General features: G+C 42.2%; 1 protein-coding gene across 1 annotated transcript in view; it reads left to right on the top strand.

Moving 5' to 3' along the window:
- THEMIS (thymocyte selection associated) overlaps window positions 1–14,780 on the top strand; it is a 128,174-nt gene extending 113,394 nt beyond the window's left edge. Inside the window, exons 6-7 of the mRNA XM_067546792.1 lie at window positions 6,353–6,514; window positions 14,451–14,780. Coding sequence (XP_067402893.1) covers window positions 6,353–6,514; window positions 14,451–14,470 — 182 coding nt within the window. The 3' untranslated portion in view covers window positions 14,471–14,780. The remainder of the gene's footprint in view (window positions 1–6,352; window positions 6,515–14,450) is intronic.
- Window positions 14,781–21,699: the final 6,919 nt, after the last annotated feature.

The following is a 21,699-nucleotide window of genomic DNA, read 5'->3' as shown; positions in this document are numbered from 1 at the left end:
TCCAAGCAGGGAATTAAATTGCATTGATTTTACTGCTTGGGATTCTCTTGAGATCATTCATTTTTTCTGTCTCATTTTCTAATGCTTAATTGAAGTGTAAATACGTATATTTCAAAAGGTGTCCCACTCCAGTTTGGGATTAAAGGATACTTCCAATGAAGTATTACTGACATTAAACCTTTGGGATGCGCTTTGGGCTAGGGCCATTAATTTCTTTTCTCCTTGCCACTTCTGGCTTAGATGTTATGATTTTGTTTATAAGCATCAGTTTGGGGAGAGAAAAAACATAGAGCAATATAAATTCTGAGCACTTCTGTGGCTTAATTCATATTAACAAATCCAGTGAGCACAAACAATATTTTTTCTTCTGACCCCGGAGGATTAGTTTATTCCTTGCGGTGATGGTTTCATCCTTTAGTTTCCTTTCACTGATAAGCGATGCAGACAGCTGAAAATGAATTACACACGTAGAAATGCATGTGAAGAAACTGAGGTTTGCATGCTCCGCACTTCTGTAGCTGAGATCTGCATTCAATTACTGGTTGCCACTTACCTTCCTCTGCTCCCCAAACTACCAAGAAAGAGATGGGAGGAGTTGTTTTTTACATTGCTCAATCATGACTGATTAAGGAATACTGATAGGAGCTAAGGGAGTCCTGTTTATTTCTCCTTTGGTAGAAATAGGGTGGCCTGAAGGGTAGATTTGGGGGGATCCTTGGCTGCTTCCCATTTGGGGGAGTAGTTGTCCAGTAAGTGTGACACTGAGAGGAGGTAGTAGAAAGAGAATAAGGGCTTTGTCTACCCTTGAAAGTTGTTTCAGGTTATGTTGTTCAGTGTTAACTAATCAGGAAGGACTGTTCCAAAAGCAGTGGTTGAACAGTGCTTTGTTACCCTTGATTAAGCTACTTGCCTTTTGAATCGTGTCCCCTCAGTGCTGCATTTCAAAAAAAATAAGCAGACAGCATTGTGGGCAGACATCTCTGTGCAACGTTCCTCTTCTGGGCTCGCTACATTTGGGTATCTTTCACATGGCTCGTGGTGTAAAACCTGTGGGAAGCCACTAGAATTCTGGGACTTGGAGGCAAGCTAAATCATTCCCATGACGCCTTTCCTTGCATCCCAACCTTCATCTGGCTATTGCCAGCTGGTGCCATTTTCAAACTGCTGTCAGGCAGCATGGAGGAAACACTGCTGAGCTCTGCAATCCTGAGGATGATTGATGCGGACAGGCTGATGCACTGGTACTGGCAGTCACAGTCTGATGGCTTTGGATGACGTTGGACACATGGTGGCACCTGTCACAGCAATACAGGCACAGGAGGAGGAGGAGGAGGAGAAAATAAAGCAGTTTCTTCTGCATAAACTTTTCCTGGAGTGGCTTCATTTGGTGAGCTGCTACTCCAGGACTCAGCCAATTAGCAATGACTGGTGGGATAGTGATGCAGACTTGGGAAGACCAACAGTCGTAGTCAGAGAGTTTAAGGCCAGAAGGGACTCTGAGATCATCCAGCCTGACCTCCTATGTATCACAAGCCACAAACATTACCCAGCCTCCCATACACAAGTCCAACAACCAGAACTAGACCAGAAAGTATTACAGCTCTCCGGAGACTAAGCAGTGGCAGCAAGCCTCAGGATGTTACAGGCCACTTTCTTGGAAGTCTATGTAGAGCTTGCCCTGGAGCTGCTGCAGTGGTCACCTACATGAGAGCTTCTTTCAGTGTGGAGAGGTATGTGGCTATAGCCAACTGGAATCTCACCAACGCTGATTTCTACAAGTCGGTAGCTAACTGGTTTGATGCTGGTAGATTAATTGCTTGGGCTGTTATAAGGGAGGTGTGCACTGCTCTGGGGCTGTTCTCTGGGTCACAAGGCTTAGTAATGCACAGATGGCTATTGATGAATTTGCACAGTTCAGGTTTCTGAATTGCATGGGACCTGTGTGCCTACTCTTTACCTCCAAGAACAGACGCTGGAGTTCATCAACAGAAAGGAATAATCTCCATGGTTTTGTAAGCCCTGGTTGATCACCATGTAAAGTTCACCCATATTTATGTAGGGTGGTCTGGAAAGCTTTGTGATGCCAGGATTTTTAGAAATTCTGGCCTGTTTACTGCAATGAGAAATGAAAGTTTTGCTTCCAGGACCACTATGGACTTGTCGGTGTTGCAATTCCCCATCACTCTGCGAGGTGCAGCTTATTCTCTGCACCCCTGGCTTATGAAGCCTTTCACTGGACCCTTGGATAGCAGGAAAGAGCTATTAAATTATACCCTGAATAGCAACAGACTGGCAGTGGAAAGTGTAACTGAAGGGCAGGCAGGGGTGCCTCGTGATATGTTGGAAGCTGAGGAGCAATATCAGTCTCATGGGGCAGCTGTTTGCTGAGTTTTGCACAACCTCTGTGAGAGCAAGGGAGAGAGCCTCACCCATGGGTGGCAGGCAGAGATAGACAGGCAGATAGATAGACACTGCGAGCAGCCGGAGAGGCACAGGGTTGGGTAGCAACACAAGGCCAGGAATAGTTTGTGCTCATATTTTGAGGCCCAGTATCAATGAGAAAAATGCATATAACTTTGTGTAGGGATTGCATGATGCTTTAGTTAATTATTGTATGTTATTGTATGTATATTGTATCTGTGTGGCAATTATGTTGTATCAAAGTCTTGCTGAATCTTTCATCATAACATCTATAAGAAAGTTTTTCTTAGCCATCCATACAGCTAAAACTCTCATTTAAGATCTCCTCATCTCACATTTTGATTACTGTGACATCCTTCTCTCTGGCCTTGACCAGACCCTGCTCAGATCCATTCAGAATGTTGCTGCAAAGATCATTCTCCTAACCCGTCACGCTGACCCTGTCACCCCTCTTTTTGATTCCCTCCACTGGCTCCCCTTCTCCACAGCATCAAATATAAGCCGCTTGTATTACACTCAAGGCCCTTTGCTTTTGGTACCCACCTATCTAACATCTCTCATTTGGTATCAAGCTGCTGATATCCACCTCTGATCGCCCATGATACTAGCCTTCACTGCCCACTTGTTAAACAAGTACATGTGCTTTCTACCATTCTGCCACTCGTGCTTGGGAGGAGCTTCTGTAGACATCTGCAAAGCTACCTCATCATCCACTTTCAGAACGTCCCTTTGTTATGAAGCCTTCAAAACTCTTAACAATGATTAAGCTGCTGGTGTGCTGAGATCACTGCCTATCATGCTGACCAGTATCATCTGATTGTACTCCCCATCAGTCTGTATCCATGTGTTGCTTCTTGTCTTGTACATAGATTATAAGCTCCTTGGGACAGGGACCATCATTTTCTTCTGTATTTGTACAGCACCTAGCACAATGGTGTCCTAGGCTCAATGGTAATACGAATAATAATGATGCTTTCTGTAGGGATTTCATGATGGTCTGTGCAGAGGTTTTATGAAAATTTGTAGTAAATAATAACACAAATTGCAAGTCATACATTTAAAAAAACAAAAAAACAAACCAACAACTTTACTGAACACATCATGATGCAAAATAAAAACCAAAAAAAAATTTGCAAAAATTTGTTCCAGTGCTTCATGATAGGCGTTATCCATGCAAGCTCTCCCAGAACTCTTGTTACTGTCCCTGACACTCTTCTAACACTGCCATCATGCCTTTCCTATTTTGAGGCACTGGATTGGGTCTCAAGAGTGCCCCCTCTCTTTCATTTGTTTGATAACCTCTTGTATAACCTGGCATTCCGGTTGCTGCTCTTAAGACGGGACAGGATCTACTCTCCCCAGCAGGCAAGGAATTCCAAGGCCTCAGCATGGGATCATGTGAAAGCATGCAGCCTGGCTGCTCTGACTGTTACGTGCTAGTGCGGTACACGACTCCAGGTGTGTGTACTTCCATGCCAGCATTTGCCAATTTAAAGGAGGAGGTGACATCTTATCGAGATGTCCCTGAAGCTGTAGAGAGCACACAGGTAAACCCAAACATCCAGCAAAGCAACACAAGATAGCAATGGGAAGACTGCCAGAGGTGGACCATGGGAATGTGACCACACCTTCTGTGCTGTGGGAAAACTCCTCCTGGAGGCCAACAAACTCATTTCCAAGGTGGGCTGATTAAAGCAGGTGGAGATATTAGATAAGGAGAAATAAAAACTTTTGTCTCTGAACACAAGGCAGTTTTCCCCCAAAACCTTCTCGTTAACTCAAAACAACTTGCAAGTGTAGCCAAGCCTTCAGTAACTGGAGCAAAATGTACCTCTGATATGGAGCATATCACCCTCTAAATGAGAGGCAGGTGAAGGTCACATCCCTAGGAAATACCAAGGTAAGAATGACGTTTCCCAGCTAGCGTGATTCATCACTTCAGACAATGAGACGCAATGTGAATGGAGTAAACTTGTATTATGGAGGCTACGTGTCGCATATGGCAGATAATCTGGATTTATTGGGGTAACATTTTTTAAGAAGAGAGCAGATTCTTTTTGTTCTCCAGGCCTTTAACTAACTACTAACAGTCAGATCTAAATCTACCTGCACCCGGACTGTTAGTGATCATACTATATTAACGGTTTGTTTACCTCTGGGGGTTATTGTGGACTAGGGGTGAGTAACAGATCACCTACTGTATGCACAAATTTTGATCTGTTACTAATATATACAATCTGAAAGAAGGATTCCTAAAAGAGAAAGAAGGATGATCTTGTGGATATGGCACTGAAATGGGAGTCAGGAGACCTGGGTTTAACTCTTGGGTCGGCCACAGGCTTCCTATGTCATCTTGCGCAAATCACTTAATCTCTCTGGGAAAAATATGTAAAGTGGGGGTAATAATGCTTCCTTTCTCCCACATTTTTGTGTGCCTTGTCTATTTAGAGAGACCCTTTCCTGAAGAGGATACAGTCGTTCACTGTGTCTGTACAGTGCTTACCACAATGAGTCCTTTGTCTCAGTTAAGGGCGTCCAGGTGCTACTGTAATACAAATAGAATCATAGAAACAGAGGGCTAAAAGGGGCTTAGACAGGTCATGAAGTCCTGCCCCATGTGCTGAGGCAGGGCCAAGTAAACCTACACCATCCCTGGCAGGGGCTTGTGTAACCTGTCTTAAAAACCTCCAGTGATAGGGATTCCTCACCTCTCTTGGAAGCCTATTCTGGAGTTTAACTGCCTTTCAAGTTAGTAAGATTTTCTTAAAATCTAACCTAAATCTCCCTTGATGCAGATTAAGCTCATTATTACCTGTTTTACCTTCAAATGACATAGAGAACAATTGATCATCATTCTCTCTGTAAAAGTCTGTAACATAGTTGAGGATCATTATCAGGTCCTGCCTCAGCTGTCTTTTCTCAAGACTAATCTGCCCATTTTTTTTAACCTTTCCTGATAGGTCTGGTTTCTAAACCTTCTATTGTTTTTGTTGCTCTCCTCTGGAGACTATCCAATTTATTTGTATCTTTTTTAAAGTGCAGCACTCAGAATTAGACAGAGTACACCAGCTGAGGCCTCACCAGTGCCAAGTAGTGTGCAGCAATTACTTCTCATCTTACATACATTCCTGTTAATACACCCCAGAATGATATTTGCCTTTTTTGTAGCTGTGTTACATTATTGAGTTATATTTAATTTGTGATCCAGTATAACGCCCAGATCTTTTTCAGTAGTCTGATCATTTAGCCAGTTATTTGGTAGTTGTGCATTTGATTTTTCCTTCCAGGACTTTGCACTTGTCTTTATTGAATTTTACCTTGTTGCTTGCAGACAAATCCTCCAAATTGTTCAAGGTCATTTTGAATTCTAATCCAGTCCTCCAAAGTGCTAGCAACCCCTCCCAGCTTGATGTCATCCATAAACTTTATAAGCATACTCTCCACTCCATTATCCAAGTCATTAATGAAAATATTGAACAGTACCAGACCCCACTAGATAGACCTTCCCTATTTTATAGTGAACCATTGATAACAACTCTTTGAGTATGGTCTTGCAACCAGTTGTGTACCCATCTTATAGTAATTTCATCTATACCACATTTCCTTAGTCTACTTATGAGAATGCCATGTGGGACTGTGTCAAGAGCCTTATTAAAATCCAGATATATCACTTCTACAGCTTCCCCCCATCCACTAGGCCAGTAACTCTGTCAAAGAAGGAAATTAGGTTAGTTTGGCATGATTTGTTCTTGACAAATAACATGACATGAAGAAGGAGGGAGAAGAGGTGTTAAAACAGTGAAAAATGGTTAAAAACAAGGAGATATAATTCTGAAGGATGGGGGAATCATATAAACATGGTGATCAGCAGACTCCCATGTCACCTCCTTACAGATATTTCATTGTTTGTGTATTTATTTATGTTATTTAGGTCCAATAAACAATAGGCTTCTGAAGTGTGGAGCAGGAAAGGAACAGAAGGATAAGCACGCCTATGAATGTGTGGATGAAAATGTAATTGAAAACATAAGGAAAAAATTCCAAGAAAGCACAGTTCATAATAAAACGTACCTCCTGAAGAAGGAGAGGGAAGGTGAGTATGTTGTTTGATCACTTACGAATGTGAATAAATGCGTGCCGCTGTTTTTCTGGTTGAATGGCAGTCTACGCTCTTCATGAAATGTGGAGTTCTCTGTGAGAGTGTCAGTATCTTCAGTAGCATTTTCTGAGGAATGCCGTCAGAACCGGGGTGAGACTGTAGTACAATTTCTGACTCACCACCGCTGTTTAAAATGACACTTTTTTAAATGGACACCGTGTCATTTGAGCTGGGGGAGGGGAATTTTTTTTTGCATTTTTTGGCGAATAAACCATTGTGCAGTTTCAATTGACCAAAAAATATTTGCAAATGCGACACAGGTTCACTGAATAGTTTTGGATGAAAAGCATGTGTCCAGTGATGGTGCCGCCGCTGCCGCCTCCTTTCTAAGAGAATGCCCTAACCACTTCAGTGTAGGGTAGTCCGGGTTTGAGCGTCTGCACTGCAACAAGGGGTGTAATTTGCATCTTGTGTAGATCATAGCAGCTTTTAATCTAGCTAGCATGCTAACAATAGCAGTAAGGATGTGGCAGCCTGGGCTACCAGTGCACGTAGGTACCAGGGGGAGGGAGGAGTGGGGCAGGCAGTCTTGTACAGCCTGCACTGAAGCCCGTGCTGCCACATCCTCACTGCTCTTTTTAGCAAGCTGGCTAGGGTACAACTATGCCTGCACAGGCTACAAATTACAGCCTGCTGCCGTGCAGATGTGGCCATAACCCTCTCCTGTTGAAACGGTTCCACTTTGTATAAAATATTTGAATAGTCATTGGCCCAGAGAAAGAGCGTGCCCACGACACTATAGCTGGGTAGTCGAGGCATTCAGCTGGGAGACCCAAGTTCAGGTCTCTGTGCTAATAGCTGTTTAATTAGTTATACAAAGTAGAACAGCATCAGTGGAAGAGATTGAGGCCGTGTCTACACTTACAAGCTTACAGCGGCACCACTGTACCGATACAAGAACTCTCGTCTAGCCGTGCTATGCCGATGGGAGAGCGCTCTCCCGTTGACATAATAAAACCAGCTCAATGAGCGGCGGTAACTAGGTTGGTAGAAGAGCGTCTGCTGCCAACACAGCGCTGTGGGCACGAGTGCTTATGCCGGCAAAACTTATGTCGCTTGGGAGGGGGAAGTGTTTCATACCCATGAGTGACAAAAGCTTTGCTGACATAAGTGTGAGGGTGGACGTGGCCTGAGAGACCTGCCCCAGAACATCGCCTAGCCCAGTGGTCAGGGCACTCTCCCGTGGTATAGGAGATCCAAGTTAAAAAGTCTTCTGCCTATCGGGCAGTGAGGGGAATGGAACCCAGGTCTCCCCACAGCCCAGGGGAGTGTCCTAACTACTAAAGATATGTCTCTACAACAGCTGGGAGGTGTGCAATTCCCAGCTAGGCTAGACAGACACATGCTAGCTCTTGCTCAAGATAGGGCACTAAAAATAGCAGGGCGGCTGCAGTGACACAGGTGGTGGCTTAGGCTCGCCACCCACGTGTGATCCTGCCTGACCCCCGGGTACATGCTTGGATAGCTAGCCTGAGCAGCCGCAATGGCCATGCTGCTATTTTAAGCGCCCTCAGTGGAGCAGAGCTAGCACGTGTCTGTCCATCCAAGCTGGGAATCACATCTCCCAGCTGCTGTGTAGACATACCCTAAAGAGCTAATGGTTATAAGGGAACTAGATCCTCCTCCTTCCACTGTTTTGTGGCTCTAGCCCTTCATAGCCTTTGCTTTTTATTTTAAAAATGCCCAAAGACACAAAGTTTAATTCAACCCAAAATGAAATTTTTGTCGACTTTCACAATTCGCTGAAATTTTCCAGCATTTTTGGTTTCAGTTCAACTCGAACCAAATTTCTGTTCCATTTTACAGACCTGCCAGTGAAGCAAACTACCAGTTATTCACTCCGCTCTGTGTGTAATACATAACTAAGCTTTGTAAAAAGAGGTAAACTATTGGGCCCTGATACTAATTTACACTAAGGCTACTTTCTGCTGCTCCAGCTGTGTGAAGGGGACTTAAAGTGGGAGTAAATAAGAATCAGGCTCTTACTGTTTTATAACCCCAAATTAACAATTCCTATTTAGCACAAATTGTATTTGTATTATTAAGTCAAGGTAGAGCTGACTTTAAATTTGGTGGAAAAGGTGACTGAGCTCCTCAACTTCTCCACGCTCTAATAACAACTCCTGATTTTCCCCTCTCTAGGTTTTCCTCTTCTCTCTTCCCACCAAATCTACAAACTTAACTCAGTGCAGGAATTTTCAGTGAGGATCTTAGGTAGTGAAATTTCTCCCAGCTCAGCATGCCTGGGGAGGCGAATGGAATGTACTAGTAGATATTTTACTCCTCCCCATAGCTGGTGGTTGTATGTTGCAGCTTGTACCAATTCCCATGTCTCAGCAGGGGTGTCCAGTCCTTTGCAGGCAGCACATCTACATGCTGCAGCTATGGGTCCTGTTCTTTCCCTCCTCATGCTTGCGACCAGTGTTCACAGAAGCAAACCTCTTCTCCCTCTCTGCAGGCATTGTGAGGTTTCTAGCCACAGAGCATGTTCTCTTCCATCTCCAAGCCTCATAGCAGCAATTCCTTTAGGGGGACCAGCAGCCGGGGTTCTGCAGCCTGCCTTCTCTTCCCTCGCATCAAAAGACCATTAACTAAGATCTTCCAGTTCAGATGGGGCAGCTGGTTTAAGTTCATGCTGCTTCCCATCTCCCCTGTGCCCATGCCAAGACAGAAATTTTCATGGAGCATGAGATAATGACAGTGAGGAAGCAGCAAGAGCATAGAGATTGGTGTCTGCTGCATGCCCACCCGCCACAGCAGATCACGCCCAGAAGGGTGGGGGAAAACAGACAGCTGTCTGAGAAGGAAGGGGGAGAGGCTGAAGGCAACATTCTAGTCCAGATGTACACTAGCCAGGGAATTAGTGCCCAGCCAGCCAGAGTGGGGCGAGGAATGATTCTGGCTAGTGATTCTGGACTGTCATTAGACAGGGCCTAACAGGACATTGTAAACAAGGGTTACATCGGAAAAGAGAAATTTTCCATTTGATTTCTTTCCCACAGGTAACCAGGCAGAGACAAGAGACAACATCTGCCTGAGGGCTCAGCCTCTAATTATACCATTTACTGGTGAGGCATCAGATCCTTCAAGCCTTTATCCATCCGGCCTTTAAACTCTCTGTCAACAGAGAAAAGGCTGCACTTTATTAGTGATCTTGTTTGAAGGCTTTAGCAAAACATGCAAAAAAAGACCTTTGCTGTCTCTAGGGAGATTGCTATCAGAGTCTTGGATTATGAAACAGTTCCGTAAATTATTTTATTCAGTGGCTGAGAGAGTAGCTACCCCCCCACCTAAGATAATTAGATAACCGAAGGACATGTTGATTTTCTTCCATTCTTTTGGTCTTTTTCTGACATTCAAAAATCCTCCATTAGAGTTTTTATTTAAAATTTCTGCCACTGTTCTCTGTGTGCATGTTTGTGTGTGCATTGGGAAATGTGGATTTGGTTTGTGAATGTATATCCAAGCTTTGGTGTTCGCAAAAACAAACATAGAAGACTTTTGGTGAGCCAAAATTGCAGGGACAACGTAGGCTGCTTTTGAAAAAGTCCCATAAAGTCAGTTGCATGGCCATTCAAAACACACATGAACTTGCTACTTTGGGCTTATTGAGAACATCTCTTATAAGCTTATTAAGGGGAAAAGATTTACAGGAATCGGTGTCCTGCATCTCTGCCAAAAGTTTAATTACCCATCATGATGGTTATATCACAGGACCCCTTCCCATTAATTTATGCCATTCATTAACGTCTTCCTTTGTTCCAATTCTTCAAACATTTGCAAATGATCAAACTGAAATTCACTGGTGCAAATTACATTATAATGAAATTGTTATAAAATGTTTTAAGATATTAAAACTATAAGCAAACCCCAATAATTTAACCCTTGTCTCAGCTTCAAAGGAGACCAGATTTTAAATCAGTGTTTATAATTATTTACTTAATAGTTTTTGGAGACCCCAACCAAGACCAAAGCCCCATAGTGCCACGCACTATGCAAACACACAGTAAGAACCAGTCCCTGCCCAAAAGAGCTTACAATCCAAACAGACAAGATAAATAAAGAGTGAGCAGGGAAATGAAAGCATGGATATGTGCCCAAGATTACTGGCAGATCTGGGAATGGAACCCAGGATGCTTCACTCCCAGGCGAGTGCTCTGGCTACCAGACCACACTGCCTTTTTATCTTTTTGTACAACTTTTGATAGATTTTTTTTCTGGGCTTTCATGTTGTTTTGTTCTTAACACACAGAGTGAAGCCTCTGGCCCACCGGGAGTTAACTATTTTTTTTTGTTGCTTTACTGAACCTGGACCAGGTGACTAAGTCCAAAATTTTCAAACTCAGGTACCTTAAAAGTCAGGCATCTAAGTCCATATTTAGGCATTCAGAACTCCTGCTTAAATCACTGGGAGTTGTGGGTTCCCATCACCTTTGAAAAATCCCATAGTTTTTATTTAGATTCTTAAACGTGGATTTGGGTTACTAAAATTAGGCACCTAAGTTTGAAAACTTTCATCATTTGGTATTTTCTTTGCTGTCTGATGGGATGACTGTAGCTTTTAAACTAGAGAATAATGAACCGTGAATGTAGGAGGAAGAATGAACAGGGAGTGATTGGGCTACTAGCATAGGAGTTGGAAGACCCAGGTTCAGTTCCCTGGTCTGCCACTGGCTTCCTGTGTGACTTTGGCAAGTCACTTTGCCTCCATCTCTCAATTCCTCATCCATAAAGAGAGGATGATAGCATAGTCCAGTGGTTCCCAACCCATGGCCTGGGGGCCAAAAGTGGCCCGCGGGGTCTTTCAAAGTGACCCGCTGCCTAAGGACCGGGATGGAGTGCATTCCCGTGGGGCTCCAAGACCGGGGAAGTGCTACCCTCTCCTTGACTGTAGCAGGGAGCATGGCAAAGCACTCTGCTGGGTCCCTAGGTGCTGGGTCCCTGCTGGAGCTAGAGGGAGGGGAGCAGAGATCTCTCGTCCCCTTGGCTGCAGAAGGGAGCCACTGCCTAGGGACTTAGGTGGAACTCACGGGGCTACAGGATGCATGCTGCTTCCCTGCTGCAGGGGAATGGGACATCAGCAGGGAGATAGCCTCTGTGCTGAACTCCTTCCATCTGACTGCAGTGAGGGGGGGAGGGAGGAGTTCTGGCAGAGCTGCCAGGACCCACCATGCTTGAGGAGGGGCAGGACTCTAAAAATAAGTGCCTTCCGGTTTGGCCTGCACTTAGCAGGCCACCCGCCATGACAGTTGCCAGGCCATGTGCTTCAGTGTGAAGCCATGTGGCTTCAGCCACTCATCTACACTAGTGCTTTGTCTGTGAGGGTGTGACACACTGTGAGTAATTTGTAGGTGTAAAATAGTGAATGTAAAGATGATCATAATAGCATCAAATGTTTCCTTTAAATATGTAGTGATTTGTAGTCCTGAATGGTGTGTATGTCAGTACATTTTTTATGAGTTGATAGACTGGTGGCCCTTCAGCGTTGTCAAAATGATATTTGTGGCTCACGAGCCAAAAAGGTTGGGAACCACTGGTGTAGTCCTATCTCAGGTGCTGTGAAGACAGATACATTAAAGATTTTGGGTGTCACACTAAGCACCCTTGTATTCAGACCCTACACACTATTGTAATACTCTTAGTACAGAATATGTCTTGTGAGGTATCATTTGAAAACTAATAACTCACTGATCCTTAATATTCTTGCGTGATATATGTACATGATAAAACAATGAGAGTCCTGTAGCACCTTAAAGACTAACAAATTTCTGCAGGCATAAGTTTTTGTGGGCTGCAACCCACTTCGTCAGATGCATGCACGAAAGCTTATGCCCACAGAAATTTGTTAGTCTTTAAGGTGCTACTGGACTCTCGTTGTTTTTGCTGTATACAGACTAACATGGCTACCCCTCTGGAACTTTTCAATATGTACATGATGGGTATTAAGAGTTATGAATGTATCCTGGAATTATAACTAAAGTGAGTGTAAACCAGGTATGTTGGGGGAGTTGTTAAACAGGTCTACGGTAAACAGAGGAACGTGTGTTCACCTCGGTTTACATAAGCAGTAAACAGACCCATCAAGCTAACATGGGATGAAGGTAAACGTCCCATTAACAAGTGGAGGAGAAGACCGCATGGTGTCTACACCCAGCAGGAGATAGAAGCTTGGTCTGAGTTTTACTTTTCTGAAGCATGCATTTCAAAGATTTACTGATCTATAAAGACAACAGGGAGATGGGGCACTGAACCTATGATTAATATTGCGAAAAGTATATATTAACATTATAGGAAGAATACTCACTGTTATTACATTTTAAAATGTGTAGCCAAACAATGGAAAGGACAGTTCCCACCCAGACAGGAGGGGGGAGACAGCTATCCACCTGTCATCTATGTAAATTAAGCATGGTGGAATCAAAACAATGGAAGCCCCATTAACATGCCAGGGGATGGGACACCCACAGGAGGGAAGAATATCATGAGGTCATCCTGACACTTGAAACAAGTTCATTGAACTTTGGAAGACATAAACAAGGACAGAAGCCATCTTTCGCATCCATCACTAGACGACATGGGGAAACAGAGTTCTTGCAGGCAGAAAAAGATGGGCTCTTTAGCTAAGGTGGGGTTGAAATATCTGGAACCAAATATAGGTGAGAAACCTGCTAAGGTAAAGATCTTACACCTAAGACAACAAGGGAAGCCAGCAAATTGTACTTTTGTGGAAAGTCCTGTCTGAGGGAAAGTCAGCCATGTTTGGGGAAAAAAATGAGAGATGAGAGAAATCAACTTGAACAAAGCCTGTCTCTTGTTAGATTAAGTTTTAGACTTTTAGAAGCGTATTTTGTTTTGTTTTACTTATAACTCTTTCTAACTTCGTTCCTTATACTTGAACTCACGTAATCCTAAGTATATTTTGTTAATAAATCAACTCAATGCTGTGTTTAAAGGGAACAGTGTGTTTACCCTAGTTAAGTTAGTAAGCTGTGATGTGCTTTTTTATTTTTAGAAGTACAAACAAAAACCACATAATTTATCTGAACTGTCCAGGAGAGGGCTGGACATTGCAGAACACTCGGTTTCGAGAAAACCTGGGATTGGGAGTGCGTTGGGGTCAACCAGCAAGTAGTAACCAAGGCTGGGGGAAGCCAGAGTGGGGCTATGGGCAGGATGCTGAGGTCAGAGCTACTAAAGCAGGGCTATCTCATACAGAGTCACTAAGGGTGTGTCCTGAATGCTATCAGGCTGATTTTGAGTGGCCTAAGCTGGGAGCTGTAACAACAAAGTATTCTGAGGTATGCAAGGTTACAGGCCAGGTGGTGACACAAACCCTCATTGGTCTGGATTGCACCCCAGAACATGACAGCAGAACACTCAAATACTACAGTAATGGGATCATAGCTGGAAAATAAAAACAGAGGTGCAGTGTCTTGCTTCACATGATGAAATAGGTCAATGGCAGAGCAGAGAGTAGTGAAATCCTGGCCCTATTGAAATCAGTGAGGGTTTTGTCATTGACTTCAACAGAGCCAGGATTTCACACAAGGTCTGCTGACTCCCACTCCATTGCTTTAACTACCAGCCCACACTGTTTGTAGTTCCCACTCTGCAAGAACTGAGTTTGTATTTTTTTCTGAGTTCAGTAGAAGCAATAGGGATTTGTCTCCTTAGTGACTGATCTGCTCCCCATCTGTTTTAAGCTAAAGAGCAAACAGTAACTGAATGATAACGCTTCTCTGACACACAATTGTTCACACAACACGACACTCATGCACCCACACATTCATTCACTGTGTCATTTTAAAACCAATGTAAAATATTTCAGTTTAAATTTCATCCATTTGTTTTCTTTTTTGTTTGATTTCAGAAACCTCTAAAACTGAATAATACTGAAATTAAGAAGAAATGACTGGAAAACTGCATATATTATGTAATAAGATCACCCACAACTACAAGAAAAGACAAATCACGAAAGAAACAACATTGTCTTTCTGTATTGTGAAGAGCATCCAAGGCTGTAATTCAACTACACCAATTTCCTGAGAAACTAAACTACTTTCACAATCATAAATAAAAAGAGGTCATGTGCTCTAATGTTTCATGAACGAAAATGGTTCCCCTTGTAAATATTTATTCACAAATTCATATAATTATGCCAACTAGGCTCCAATTCTGCATTCTCCATGCACCCAGAACATCCACTGATTTCCTAGGCCACTGTCGGGCACTTGCTCCAGGCCAATTCCTTATTCTAAAGTATCCTATAATTGCAAATGTTTTGGGGAGAGAGGGTTAAAGTAATTCCTCATTTATTTAAGGAATTATTTAAAATAATTCCTGCAGATGCTCCAGGTTGAGTTTCAGGTGTGGTGTACTCAAAATTATACAGGGTCAGACTCTGCCACCCTTTCTGGTTCTGCTTGGTATCTTACTGCACAAGTAGTACCTTTGCTTCACAAGTAATCCCACTGTAATCAATGCAACTGCTCACAGAGTAAAATACCACCCAGTGGGATTAAGGGTAACTGAATCTGGCACAAAGTGAATCTGAATATTTTGGGTTATATTGTGGCCATACTGGAAATAGAAAGGGACGATCTTGTGTGGTCTAAGTAGGAGCCATTAAGAATCATAGCCTCTGTGTTCAGGATGAGAGCATCTGCTCAATTCAGGAATATTTTGCTGAAAAGAGGACAAGGAAGCATGGAGAGGGGTGGGAATAGGCCATGTCTTTGTTCTCCCAGTGCATTGTGAGTAGGGAGCAGGCAGCACTTTTAAAAAGTTATGTAGCAAATTATTCTCCCACTCAAGCACAACTGGGAGCTTCCTGTGCTCCCAGTGGGTCAGTGCATCTTCACACAACATTTCAATTGGGCTGTGCCAAACAGGCACTCTTAGGTCTTGATTAACACTCATCAAGTGTTACATACAAATGGTTAACTGCCCGTAACAAAGAATACCCCAGGAAAAGAGAGGTCATGGGAAAAAGAGCCTAGTAAATTCTTCATATTTTTTTAAAAAGGCAAAAATGTGCTAAATTTTTTTTTCTTTTCGTAAATATTTTTGCAAAATGAAAACTAAGTGGCTAGACAGTTCCATGGTGGGGGAAGGGTTTGCTGGATGCAAAACATACCTGACAAGCAGCTGAGATACATTAATTGGTGCCGTACCACTATCCTTCTTAGTATGTGGAAATAGCAACTATGGTGGGTGTTTCTACTTATTTAGATGTGGCTGTGAATGTATGATCAGTGTTGATGTGGGTAGCACACATTCTGTACTCTCATATTACAAAGCAACGAAGCACTAAAATGCCTACATCTATTCTCCATAAATATTTTTAAAGAAAAAAATCCCTAGAGTATATACTATACCCTGAGTTTATTATAGGAAAATCCATGGAATGGTTAGTTACCTCTATGGTAAATTTATGTAGGATTTCTTTGCACTGTTTTATATTAATTTAATTAGGGTAAATGCTTTTCTTTACTATAATCGTAATTTGTCTAAAGCCAATTACTATACGGTACTTTGACTGTGCACATGTTTTTATGCAACATTCTGCATATAGCTTACATGAGGGACAGTTTTGTATATGTGTTTATTGTATGTATGCTTCCACCTTGTCTGCTATTGTATATGTAGGATTAACTGGGTAATGTATCCTTTGAATGTGTTGAAATGCCTCTTTGAACAGATTGCACAAAAAACAATATTTCTCTTTTTAGTAAATGAAAACAGTCCAGTTTGTAACATTGACAAATCCAGTTGCTCTGCATAAATAAATGGTAGTTCATGTTGGATTTTACTAGGTTACTGTGTGTGTGTGTGTGATGTTGCCATTCAATAGTGTTTTAGAGATTATAAGGGCTCTATTACTAACAGGTGCTCCTTTAGCTTAAGTGGCAGAGGCCTGTGTTTTTTGGAGCTACAAAGACAAATATTATAAAGCTCAATCCTGTAAATTACTAAGCGTCTCCTGTGAAGTGTTGGTCACCTGCAACTGTTGTGCAACTCAACTCATCACAGAATTAGGCTGTTTTTGTGACAATCGTAGGTGTATTTCACAGCACACTAATATATCTATTGTGGTCTCTTTTGTAAAATTGAAGGCTCAGTGATATTAGCCCTGACTATAGCACGTTCCTATTAAATCTCTCCACAGAAGTGCTCACATCTGTGGGAATTGCAAAGGACCAGATTCTGCTATCCTTCCTTATATGGAGTAGTACCTTCTTACGCCCCCTGTTCCCATTGATTTGAATGGCACTACTTATGACAGATTGTCAATATCCTGGACAAACCTTATTGAATTAAGTTTAACTAGCTGAAGTGTTCATTTATCAAAAATGCAACATTTATGTATATTTGTGGGATTGTATGTCACTTCTCTAGGGGGAAGATGTGGCCAGTGTAAACGTGGGGAATTGTGATGAGCGTCAAAGAACTATTTTAAACAATGTGCCGACAAATGAAGTTAAGTGAGGGCCATAGGAAATACCTGGGGGAGGAAGGTAGAGAATACAAATGACCACCTCTGCTTACGTAAAGACTTTTGAAGCTTCACCCTGAGGAAGGGACCACTGTCTGGCTGATTACCTATTCATGGTCTCTGTAGATCAAAGACTGCAGCTGTATAAAGGAGTAACCCTCAGATTCATGGGGGACTTGTTCAAAGCTAACACCTGTTATGAACTTGTGACCACAGAAAAACCCTTCAGTGAGATTCAAAAGTCTGATCACCAACTAGCACCCTTGTTGGAGTTGGGGAGATCTCTGGTAAGTTTATTAGCATGTGTCTAGTTTTTTGTATTGTTTTAATATGTTTTCTTTATAATGCTTTCACCTTAAGAATAAATGTGCTTGCTTAGAAAGAGCCGTGTGGTGACTTATACCTAGGGCCAATTATGCTGTTTATAGAGTAGAGGACAAAGCAGGAGAGGAAAAAGGATCTGCTTATGCAGTCTGACTTTGCTAGGGAATTCACAGTTCAGGCAGGGAAAAAATGTGGTCAGGAGGGACAGAATTGTGGATCTCTATCCAAGAGGATGATGGCTGAAAGCCTGGAGTGGGATCCTCACTGGACCACCAAGAGAGAAGTTGCCCTGAACTGTGACACTAGTCATGTAGTAAAGTATTACTCAGTGTGAGTAAAGGTGAGTAAAGGTGTGAGTAAAGGGGAGTAAAAGTGTGAGTAAAGGTACCAGAATCTGGATCAGAGTGTATAGATTTGTGGAGTATTTCTCTGTTTATTAGTTGTGGCTTACTATCCTCATAATCATGACTAAATCTGTATTGATGATCCCAACAATTTTAGTCACTTTACATTGTTTGACAAAGCCATGCTACAGACCCTCTACAGAGCTATGGGAGAGGCCTGTATAGGATCCCCAGCCCCTAGAAGAGCAAGTTCAAGAATGAAAGAAGAATCTCAGATATGGAATCAGAGAGCATTGCCTCCGGACTTGAACAGAATATGTCATGTAGTTAAATAATTAAATAGTTACCTTGTAAATGATTGTCATAATCCCTCACACATACTTGCTATCTTAAAGGCTTAATTTATTTATTGTTAACGAGCATTTCCTTCCACCGCGTTCTCACTAAGGGCTTATCTTCACATGGAGTTATTCAGAAACAGCCATTCCCATAACTCCATGTGCAGACGCCTTTATTCAGAAATAGGAGTGCCTTGTTCTTGTTTAGCTTAAGCCAGACAGTGCATTAAACTAAACAGGAACAGGAGAGCCTTATTTTGGAATAAGACTGTCTGCACATGGATTTATTGTGTAGAAAAGCCCTTAGTGAGACAGCATTTCCATTTGCATAATCAACATGTACATTTTCCATATGTACTGCCTTTGTGCTTGCAGAAGATAAGAAAACCCTTTCTCCCAGCATTCTTCTTTAATGCCAAAAAGCCTTTTGTTTAAATACAATGTGCTCCTTCTTTGTGTCAAATAAATCCTTATCTACAACACTCTGGCCAACGAATGCTGCTTGTTATCTCTCCACTTGGCACATTTGATACCTTGGTTACCTCTTATGTCTGCCCAAGTGTTATTTTAATTTTTTGCTTTGATGCTGCTCTTTGCAAGTGTCTGACATGGTGTTAAATACTTGCAGTCTTCAAAAAGAAACCAGGTTTGCTTTCTTCCATTGCAAATATTAGAAGCAGGGTGTAATGTTTGTATGCGTGTGTGGTGGGTGGTGGTGATGGGGGTTTGGGAATTGCTGGGCTGCGGGCCTGTCTTCCAAGCACAGGGAGGACTAGCATCATGCCAAGAGTCTGTTCAGGCCTTTCCTTCAGGGTACAGTTTAATCTTCAGACACAAAACTCACAAAGTAACACAAAGACAAACCAGGCTGCAGGCTCCCAGAAGCCCTTTGTGTGTCTCTCTACCTCTACCTCTACCTCTACCTCTACCTCTACCTCTACCTCTACCTCACCACACTTCCAGGGCTTGCCACAGAACAGGAGCCAAACTCCTTCCTGCAGCAACCCCTTTAGCTGGGCTTGTTCAGCCCTTTATTGGAATCACCTGACCCCTTTCCCTCCGCCAGACCCAAATACCTATTCTTAAAGGGGATCTGCCTCGCAACAGGGCTGGCTGGCCCATTCCTTTTGGCCCTTAAAATAGCATTTCTGGAATACTCTTGCAGTTTACAGTGGTAGATTTAACTATTGCCTGTTCCCCTGAGTTCCATATCTCTTCTCTATGTGTCTCCACATGATACCCTTTCCTGTGTAACCCATACATCCGCTGATAAGGAAAGATGAAAAGTGTTAAATAAATGTGTAGAACATGGCCAAATGGTGACTCGGGCCCTGATCCTGCAAACACTAATGCCCGTTCTTGTCTTTGTGCCTCTGAGTTCACCTTGATGCTGCCTCTGTGGATGTGGGGATAGTAGCATGTCTACAGCTGCCTGACCAACCAGGTGCCAGCTCAGGCCTAGTTTCAGAAAAGCAGCAGAACTGGCTTTGCTATTTTTGAAAGGCTTGAGAAACAAATTTTTGTGTCCTCCCTTTCCCATAAACATACCTAATTGCCTCATATCCCACTAATGTGTACAGGGCAAATTAAGGGTTCTAGGAAGAGTTAGTGAGACGATTCTATGGGGTATACCATATTTAAATAACAGACTCTCCTAGTTGCTACTATCTAACCTAAATCACTCTTGCTGCAGATTAAGACAATTACTTCTTGTTCTTCCTTCAGTGGATGTAGAGAACAATTGATCAGAGTTATCTTTGTAACAAATCCTTAACATTTTTGAAGAATTTTATCAGGTCCCCACCTCAGTGTTCTTTTCTAAATATTATACATGCACAGTTTTTAAACCCTTTCTCATAGTCTGGTTTTCTAAAACTTTTATCATTTCTTTTGCTCTTTCCTAAAGTATGGCACCCAGAGTTGGACACAATACTCCAACTGAGACCCTCACCAGTGCTGATTAGGGGAGGGATAATTAGCTCCTGGGTTTATTCAACACACCTGTTAATACACCTGAGAGTGATTATCATCTTTTTTGCAACTGCACCACATTGTTGACTCATATTTAATTTGTGATCCACTATAACGTCCAGATCCTGTTCAACAGTACTACCACACAGCCAGTCAGTCCCCATTTTATAATGGTGTATTTGATTTTTCCTTCATAAGTGTATTAGTTTGCACTTGTCTTTATTGAATTTCACCTGGTTGATTTCAGACCAATGCTCCAACTTGTCAAGGTCATTTTGAACTTTAATCTTGTCCTCCAGAGTGTTTGCAACCCCCTCCCAGATTGGTGTCATCTGTTAATTTTATAAACATACTTTCTACTCCATTATCTAAGTAATTAACGAATATAGTGAATAATAGAGGATACAGGACTGACCCTTTCAGTTTGACAGCAAACCACTGATAAGTACTTTGAGTATGGTGTTTTAAACAGTTGTGAACCCACCTTACAGTAATTTCATCTAGATCACCTTTCTCTAGTTTGCTTAGGAGAAGTGAAATGCAGCTGCTTGTTCCTTTCAACCCTGGTAATCATATTACATTTGTTTATGTTTTCAAGTCCAGCTTCGTAAGAAAAAGAGCTAGAAATGTAGCTTTCTTTCTTTATTCAGAAAGTGAGGTTTGCTGAGTCTGATTCCACAGGCCAGCATGTGCAAGCTCCATTCCCTCCTATCCCCCAGCCGTCTCCTGCTCATCAGCCAATATATACCCAAGCAACTGATATTTACTCTTTTTGCACTGTTGAGAATTGCTTGCAGAGGAAGCTGAGAAACAGTGTTAAAGATTTCCCATAACCACTGTCACTTCTTTCCTGGAGGTCATGGATCAGGAATAGGCCAGTTTTAAATACATACTTCAAGGGAAATACATTTTTAAACTAAACTTTGTACTCAAAGTGAGCCATATTTTGTCACAAACTTGAACACCTAAAATCAGAAAAATACTGTAGAAAGCTAAACCCAAAAAGCATAACAATGAGCCAGATTCTGAAATCTGCCTGACTAGCCCTGACACAGGCCAACCTCTGTTGCCTTCAGGGGGAATTTCACCAGAGAAACCATAGACTAAAAAGGAAATAAAGATTTTGACCCGGTAAGGATACCCTGCACAAAGTAAGCCAGTGGGACTTAATATGGGTGCTGGGATCTGTCTACACAGAACTCATTGCAGGATCGGGGCCTAACTGTTGTCAGTTCAAATTTGTGAGTACCCAACCATTTTTTTTTTTTTTAAAAAAGAGGAATTATTCACCTCAACTTTGTTTTTGAAAGTGCTGAAATTACTGATTGCCATTTAAAAATTATTAATGTATTCTACAAGTACATTCTAATTTCATACTGTTATGCTCTTTGTTGATTTGTGTTGTCAGCTCTTGTTTTCCCCAAAGACTCTATGGGGATGTAGCTAAGTTAAACACAGGAAAGGTCAAAATCTTGTTTTCAAACTTTTCTTGAACACAATTAGCTTAATATTTTAACAGCTGGAAGCTGCAGTAATTACTTTTAGATTATACATGAAGTCTATTGAAGGATAATTACTCTGATCTATGAACTAAGTAATTAAGGTAAAAACACCCACATTTTCTTAGACCTCGTTAATGTATTTCCT

The sequence above is a fragment of the Emydura macquarii genome, unplaced genomic scaffold (genome assembly GCF_026122565.2).
Source record: "Emydura macquarii macquarii isolate MOO-44397 ecotype Brisbane River unplaced genomic scaffold, CSIRO-AGI_Emac_v2 contig_1146, whole genome shotgun sequence".
Taxonomy (NCBI): Eukaryota; Metazoa; Chordata; order Testudines; family Chelidae; genus Emydura; species Emydura macquarii.
Note: the sequence above shows the minus strand (reverse complement) of the source record. Positions and strands in the feature narration are given on the sequence as shown.